Source organism: Buceros rhinoceros, unplaced genomic scaffold (genome assembly GCF_000710305.1).
Source record: "Buceros rhinoceros silvestris isolate BGI_N320 unplaced genomic scaffold, ASM71030v1 scaffold22631, whole genome shotgun sequence".
In the NCBI taxonomy this organism is placed as follows: Eukaryota; Metazoa; Chordata; class Aves; order Bucerotiformes; family Bucerotidae; genus Buceros; species Buceros rhinoceros.
Genome location: NW_010392797.1, coordinates 6,047 through 14,774, shown reverse-complemented (window position 1 = coordinate 14,774; position 8,728 = coordinate 6,047). Strand labels below are relative to the sequence as shown.

General features: G+C 38.7%; 1 protein-coding gene across 1 annotated transcript in view; it reads right to left on the bottom strand.

Moving 5' to 3' along the window:
• Nucleotides 1-5,152: 5,152 nt before the first annotated feature.
• The window catches only part of LOC104500914 (sushi domain-containing protein 2-like), a gene marked incomplete at its 5' end in the record, with an annotated part of 9,497 nt that continues 5,921 nt past the window's right edge, over nt 5,153-8,728 (bottom strand). The window contains one exon of the mRNA XM_010144645.1: nt 5,153-5,247. Coding sequence (XP_010142947.1) covers nt 5,153-5,247 — 95 coding nt within the window. The remainder of the gene's footprint in view (nt 5,248-8,728) is intronic.

Genomic DNA, 8,728 nt, shown 5'->3' with positions numbered 1-8,728 from the left:
GCACCGGCACGGCTTCTCGCACGGGTACGCAGGGACAGAAGAACGGGCGCTCACACATCCCCAAAAGTTGGGACGCGCCGGCGGTCGCAAGGAGACACACATATACCCGCAGCGATACCGACACGCAAAGAGACAAACACGCGAACAGGCGGCAGCTGACAGACCGCGGAACCGAAAGAAAAGGAGCAGTGCTGCTGGCTGCCTGCGGTGAATGCACGTGCACAAAGGTAACTGGTAGCTTTTTCCCCCCACCTGTATGCAGACGGCAAAGGACAAAAAAAGTCGACGTGGTCCATTATAAAGCTATTGTCTGAGCTTCTACAGAGGCTTATTAGCTGACTTGTGAGACGTTTCAGCACTGGCAGTGGTTATTTGCTAGAAAACAGCCCACAGGAAAAAAGCCAAACGAAACCGAACCGACCACCAACGGCAAAAACCACATAGAGGAAGGTACACTAGATTTGTCAGGAACTGAAAGAGGTCAAACCTCCTGTCCCTGGAGCACCTTTACACCGTTGCTATGTCATGGGGTGGCACCTTTAAACATCCGAGAGAGCAAATTTGCTACTCTGGAGGAGGAAGCAACTCAATACAGCTTATATGCTTTTAACTATTTTATTAATGCGCACTGTGGTGTGTCTCACTTCCAGCATGCAGAATCCTCTCATCCTATATAAAGCTGCAAGGTTGACTGTGAGGAGAAAAACGTGCCTAAATTTCTTTTGGCCTTTGAGATATGTATAAAAAGCAGACAAAAGATTGCATTGCTTTACATGTATACGTTAATATCATAGAATGTGCCACATTCTCATTTCTTTGAGCTGAATTCCCAGTGTAGAATTTTTAAGCTGATGAAATACTGAAAACCAATGTGGAAATATTTAGTTTCTCCCCACACATATGATATATAAGTATTTTCATTTATTTGGCTCACAAATTCTGCTAAGCTTCCCGTTCCTAAGCTTTGACTGCACCAGAGTGTTGCGGACGGACATGATTTTATTGCCACTGAATATACATGTATGTGCATGTGTCTGTGTGTGTGCACGCATGTCTCTGTGTAAACTAGGGAACGCTGTGATGGGAGGTCAGTCTTCAAGGCTGACCAGAAGAAGCAGCTTGTGGTGGTGGTGGGTGTTTATTTTTAGCACTGCTTTGTTTCTGATGGGCTAAGCCTAATATTTATGATTCACAGAAATCAACTGTGTTCTCAGATTAAGACACAAATTTTTCAGGAGGACTGGGGTCTAATTAATTCCATATATACCCTTCCCAGTCTGAGCTACCGACATCAAGTGCTGCTAGCATTCCTGTACGAGTCACGGTGTGTGCGTGCAGAACTTCCTTGTGGTACGTGCTGTCTAATGCACATGAGACATCACTACTTTATGATTTTCGTGATCCACAAAATTCTCCTCTCTAAGGACTGTGGACCTCCATGGTGTTACCCATTCACCCAATTTCGAGTCCATTTGATCCAGCATTCTGTTCCAGGACACTGGAATAGAGAAGGATTACAAATTTTTAACACTTGTTGATAACTACGTTCACAAATCAACCTTTCATGCCTCCGAAAGGCCAGTTCAGACTTCCAGCACTCCTAGGCAAAATCACCTTTGTTTATTCTGCTGCCCACTTTCTCCACTAAGCAGTTGTACACACAAAAATGTACATTGTGTGTGTATACATCAGTTCCACATTTTTTTAAATAAACTGTAGCACACTAGCAATGGACAGCCAATTTGTTGTTGCTAATGACCATTCCGCAGTCCTCTTTTGAAGCTCTTTTTTTAAAAAATGAGATTTCTTCTTTCTGTTGTACAGAATTGTTTGTATTTCAACTTCCTGTATTCAAGATCACTCATTCTCATTTTTTAATTTTCTGCTTGTGGTTTGTGGTCCCTGTTTAGAAACAGCAACAATGGCAACAGCATGGCAGCTAATAAGTAATGAATAATTTTATGCTTCATAATACATGGTCTGAGGCATTTCTTTCAATTTGTCTTGCTCCTATTACAGTGTAAAATCTGTAGCGTTAAACTCATTCAGTTTTCTCGTACATCTGGTACATAGTTTGTCCTTGTTTTTTGAAACTGGCATGAGTTTCCAGTAGTTTACAGATTAAAGATCTTAGAAAACCAGACTAAATGACCTGCAAAAGTTAGTAAATCTTTCACTATCAAAGAGTTGCACAATATAGAACTGACTTCACAAACCCTTCAGGATATAGGCAAAAGCAAATGGTGATTTTTTTTTTTTTTTTTAAAGGATGCTGTACAAGGTAGTAGTTCAGAAATCACTTTTTAATGAAGACAACAAAACACTGTAATACAGCTAGGTATTAAAAAAGAAAGAGTATGCATGTTGCAGTTATTCAAGGAAAACAATGCTGAGCCTGCCATGATACAATCCCAGAAAGTTGGTCAGCATTTCCCATACGAATCAACCCTCATTATATTGAAAGCAGAAATCAAGTGATAGCAGACTATATAAAACCACTGAATGTGTTTGGAAAGTCTGTCTTTGCTGCTGTGGACGATTTAATGCTCTGCTGTGCTTTTTCTGTATTTCGTTAAAAACTCCTCTGGAATTTTGTTGTTTCTTCTTCAGATACAACTGGAACCTCTGAAACAAGTTTCTGGTTGCCTTTGTGTCTTTGGAAGAAAAAACAAATAAAAAGTTAAAAAACCCCCTGGTAGTCTAGAGATGACTGTACAGTAGTTACCATAATGTCATTGCTTAGATAAGGTGAGAAGAATATTGGGTTAGGTGAAATAGTGATGTGTCAGCAACTTTTAAACTTCTGCGTAATTCCAGTGCATACCTCCCCCAAGGAACAATATCCCTCCACTGTCATACGCCACTGAAGATTCAAGACACCTCAGTTACCAAAAGTAGTGACTGAAGGATATGTAGCACTTCTGTTTGAGCAACATTTGATGTAATAGGAGAATACTGAAGGTTTGCTGTTATTCCTGTGCAACAATCAATTTCTGTTTTCTAGTACAATCATCTAAATTATAGGAGCAAAAGGTTAAACTGGGCAAATGTTACTGGTTTGCAAACACTGATAATAAAGGGTCTGGGAAGAAGAGTGGTTTCTGAGTTCAAAAAAGACAGGAAAAATCACTGAGTGAGCAGGGAACTTGGGATTCAGTGGTAAATTCTGGACTTTTTTTTTGCTGAGTGAAACCTATCACCAGATATTAATAGATACATTTGCAGTCACCTGGCAACCCTCACAACTAACTGGGAGGGAAAAGCATAAACCAATTTGCTGCGCACCTTGGTATTTTGATTTCATGCAATTTTTAGAACCTTCTTCCCCCACCCCCACCCCCCATCTCTCCTCTAGAATCATGCGATTGTATGAGAAACTTATACTTAATTTTTAGAATAGAAGGGTGACTGGGGAGAGCTTGAAAATAGAGCCCCTACTTGGTTTTCTGTTTGTTTGATAATGGAGAAAGAAATCTAAAAGCATATAGCATTCAATTATTAGGAGTTTTGTATATTTCTGTTGGCCTTGCTCTTGAGATACTTCACTCTACCTTACTACGTAAGTATGGTCCTAGCTGTGAACACCAAGAGCAGCTCCTTTTCTGGGTGATTGTCAGAGTTGGGTGCAGAGACAGAAGTTTTCAAAGACCTACATTGTATAGCATAGCTTCTTTTCCTTCTTATATAAAAGATATGACTTGGCATTGAGTTATATTTAACCTGAAATCCAGAAGAGTATGCAGTAGATGACAGACTTTCATGATTCAATAATTGTCTAATAAGCCTCCCCTAGTTAAAATTTATTTGTTCAAAATTTGTTACTGCTATACAAAGGACTGCATCCTCCACTGCCATCCAAATATACAGCCCCACTGAGTGCTTTGGTAGCCTATGACAATTACCCATAGATTTTCAAAATAAATGAGAGTTTATAAGGGTTGATGGCTTCATTCTATTTTTTTTAATTTGTTTACGATGAGCAATGCTGAGTTTAGAGTATCAGTTCTGTAAGCTGCTCCCAAATGTGAAAATGCTATACATCTGTAATAGCTGTGCTTTAAACCACTTGGGTGTATGTGTCTGGAATCTGGGAATTTGGCAAATATAGCAAGTGTCTTTTGACTATGCATTTTTATGTATGCAAAAAGCATTAATTGCTACGGTTATCTACCCTGTGTTGAGTATCCAGATTTTTTGTACAGGGAAGGAAGAAAAAGTGTTTTGTGTATGAGTGTTCTCTGTGAAGTGTTGAAAACAATGCTTATGTGATTTAAAGGGAAGGATTTAAAAATTCAGTAGTGACTCTGGCCCTCTGATAGACACAATTAATTGATGATTGAGCTCAGATTTCAGTGGGCTGTATTTTCAGTGAAGGACATGACTATCGTACTCGGTCCTGTTTCAGGAGCCTTTGCAGTGATGAACCTGTTGGAAAGGCAAGGAGCTAAAAAAATATTCCTTTAAGTGTCTTGTTAGCACTGGCTAACAGAATGAATAATATACAGAATATAAGAAATCATAAAGTTTTAAAACAAAGGACTAAAACCTCAAAGCAATAATTTACGAGCCACATAACATTTTGTAGAGATTTCTTTTGAAAATGTAATAGTTCTTATAGCGAGTTTATTTCTGTGTATAGAAAGGTTCCAGGAATGGGCAGCAAATGGATATATCTTTAAAATTCTATTCATCTCTGTGGCACAAGAGACATATAAGCATTCTCTAGGCAAATTCATACATGCCTAAAAATGTGAATGTGTTCAAAGATATGCAAGAAGTTAATGCAATGCATTCCTTAGATGATACATCAAATTTAGCTATTGGTATTATGAGCACACCTGTTCTGAAACAGAACACTTTTAATCAGGTAGCCTTGTCACTCAACAAATACATTATTTTGACCAAAAAGTCCTATTCCTTCTCAGTCAATCAGTCAATCAATCATGTTTGCCTGTCCTGATAATACAATTCCGAATTTGCTTCATAGTCTTCCAGCAGGACAACAAGGACTATCCAGACTCGATGTTTTTCATAAAAGACAGTAGCAGGAAAATACCATGTTTGATTTGTCATTGAAAAAAAAATATTTAAAAGGTCATGACGCTTGCTTTCTCTTTAGCAGATTCATTTGTGTTTTCAGTTCAATTGAGTCTTACCTCTCCTTTCTGCATAAGAAAGTCAGACGTGCCAGGACTGCAAGACCAACTATTCCAAATATACAGCCAAGAAGAATTACTTGTTTGATATCTGAAAAACAGACACCAACCACAATAAAGCAGGAAGACATTGATACATTTCTTATCTGTTTAAATGTAGTCACATCACAATTTTAAAAATTGTACTTATAGTGTTAATTCTACTGCTCTTTGTAGAACAGACTGGTAAAGAATAGGAAGTCACATAATTCCTACATTTGACGATTAGGGCAGGTAGCAGGAAAGGCTGTTCCTACACAAAGAAAGGATGGCTAGTGGTTAGTATGTAGTCAACATCGTAAATGTACAATATTTATGTAGAACTGCCAATCCCAATAACTGACAATTTTTCAATCCTTTTTCCATACTTTTTGATGGCTTTTAAAAAGGCACCTATTTTGTCATTAAAATTTTGAAACTGCCTCTGCCGCTTGATGACCTGTGTAAAAGAGAGCAAAACTGACTGTTCTGATGTGGGTACAGTGAACTGCATCAGACAGTATGAACATAGCAGAAGTGTCTATTTAATTCTGTGACTGCATAGTGAGGACACATGAAAGACAGGAAGAAACCGGATATGAAACATGTTTTGAATAACAGATCTCCTCTTGTCTTCTTATTCTACTGAAGATTGCAGGTTACCAGTTCTGTCACTTTACCACTGATGCAGGACAATGCTAGCGGGATGCTGGATGGCTGTGGAGGTAAACATAAGCTAAAGATATCACACAGGTAAATTTTTCATGACTCTTAAGAGAACTGGTTAAAGTTTAGGAGATGCAGCATCTGGAGTGAACTGTCTGGGAGAAGCAATGCTTTCTGAATTTTGTAATCTTTAAGGAAGATACCCGCTGAAGTACCAGCGCTGAAAAATTGCAATTCCCAATGTGAGCAATCTTCGTCCTAGGCTATGTCAGAGTGTCAAAAAGAAGTGAGGTGCCTTGGCTCTGAGACACTGTGGTGTCCTAAGGTCAAAGCAGATTCAATGCTCTGCCCTTTTTTCTGCACCTAGTGATATATAGAGCTATATGCATGTATCGGGAAGCACATGGCAGCTTCTTTAGAGATAGATGAGCAGTGGTGTGTGTGTCTGAGCACCCGGGCTGCATTTTTGTCAGCCCTTCCTCCCATTGCTGTGTGAAGAACTGCCCAAACTACAGCCTTGCACAGTGATGGCAGAGTGATGAAACGGACACTTCCATGATCCTAAAAGAGATAATTTGGTTTATACTGATATTTAAGGAGAGAGGTGGGATACATAAACTGTTTCACAGGCATTGGTCCTTCATCCAGTAACTTCTGTACAAGGCTCAAAAACTTCTGTTTGGCTTACACACACCTTACAGGCAACCTCTCCTTGACTTTGGTAGTTAGGTCCAGTGGTGATTTGCCTGTATTGTGAAATCTTTGTATTTAATTTATAATCTCAGGTTAAATTTAATTTTTTTTAATACATTTTTAATACGTTTTGCAGTCAGTTTTCTGGAAACAATAGACAGACAACAATTCCGTAATAAGAAGACCTAATGTCTCCATCTGAAAAAAAGCGCAGAAAACTGATGAGATTTTTGACAACTTTCCAAAGAGTCTGGCAAATGAAACTTAGAAGTGAGAAGAGGAGGAAAAAACCCCACCAAACTCCCCCGAAACAGACTAATCCAGACTGCACTTAACACCACCAAATTATTGTCTGTCACAGATATATCTATATATGGCTAAGATTTTATAATTTTTAGCTGCATTTTACTTATGATTTTACTAGATTCTGCTTTTTGCTTTTGCTGGATGGTTTCTTTTTCTTCCTCTATGTGATATTCTGTGAAGGAAGGTTGCTGTGGTACTGGCCAGACTTGCAGTGGGATTGTAATTAGAAGCATAGCAAAATAATTATTAGCAGAGGATTTCCATGGAAACTTTGTAACTCAAGGAAGCAAAACTCAAAAGCAACAACATGCAGGCTCAACAACGTAATTTGTATTTGAAATTTCAAATCCAGAAATGGATTTTGCAAAATAACTGCCATTCAATTTTCTTGTTTCCATCTCTCTTCCTATCCAGTTTTCACAGTTCTCATGCCTTTATTTTGACTGTTCTAGGTGTTGAAAAACAGAGGCACATAGCAACTAAAAAACCATGGTGATTTGCAATAGAGAGCTTGAATTTGATGTGTCACAAAAGTGCAGCAAGTGAAATGGGCAGAGCACTGTAAAGAAGTACCCCTAGAAGCTGAGAATAATAGAGGCCTGGGCTCCGTGTTCTTGACCAACATGAGAAAAATAATTTGAAAAAGTGTGTTTTAATAGTTCATGTTGGAAGTAAAAATGTGACCACTAATCACAGTGGCTAGGCCAATGGTCACTCATTCAGGCGCCCAGAAATTTGGAAGTGCTGTCCATTAATTTTGTCATCATTTTCCTGGCATCAAGAAGGCCTTCTGTCACAGAGCTTAATAAAATGGATGTTGGTGAAACAGCAGCCTGCTGTAAAGAAAACAGTGAAGAAAACTGATCTCAGCAACAATGTATTTTGACAACATGAAGACCGTTTCTGTACTTATGCTGAATTCTGACTCAATGCAAGGAAAACTGGCACTGGATTTCAACTGTGTCTTATACTGGAGGCAGCAATGTATTTAGTGGAAAGCAAGTACTAGCTGTCCATGCCGTAAGTGAGAGGGACTTGGGACTGGTTTTCCTATCTTCTCTGGAGAGACTTGGACCTGTCAATAAAAAAACCTCAGACTGATATGCGGCAGTCTCTTATGATGCAAAAGGGAGAAGGAGGCTGCATATAAATGCCCTTATTAGCCCTAATGAAGAACTGTGTGTGCAATTTGTATTTTATATTGTTTCTATCAGTTGTCAGTATTGTCAGTATCCTGCTGTTATACACAGCATTGCCATATTCCAACCTCCCGAGGTTGATAAAAATCATTTTTGGCTCACCTTACAAATGGACTACAACCCCAAGTACCAAATAGTAAGGACAGTCTTTGTTACAATTAGATCAATAAAATTCTTTCACATTTTGTTTTTCTTTGTCATCTTTCAGGAAACTATATGCTGGAAAATATTGCGGTTTTTGTTTGCTTATACTTAAAGCTGCGGCACATCTCCATCATTCTGTATGCAGTTAATCTGTTTGTCTTCCAACTTCTTCCCTTCGATCTCTCAGGGCTGGCTTTTTGCCTCCCTTTCTCCAGTGTGACTGTCAGCATCCGGTTTGCTTATTGAGACTGACTGGCTCATATCCAGTATGTATGCGGTTGATGACAGCAATGGAAAAATTTTCTTAGCTTTCAGCTTGCCAAAATGTTTTGCCAGTGACTTTTTAAGATCTGGCCGGACTTTGTAAAGATTTCATTCTTCTCAGACTTTTGAGAGACAATCTATTATTACTGTGAACTATGAAGCATGTTAAATTATCTGCCAAACTTCTGAATATCTCATATTTGCAACAGTTAACTAAAGTATTCTGTATGCTCTGTCTTATCATATTAAACAGGAATGTTTTGAAATACCCCTTACTTCACT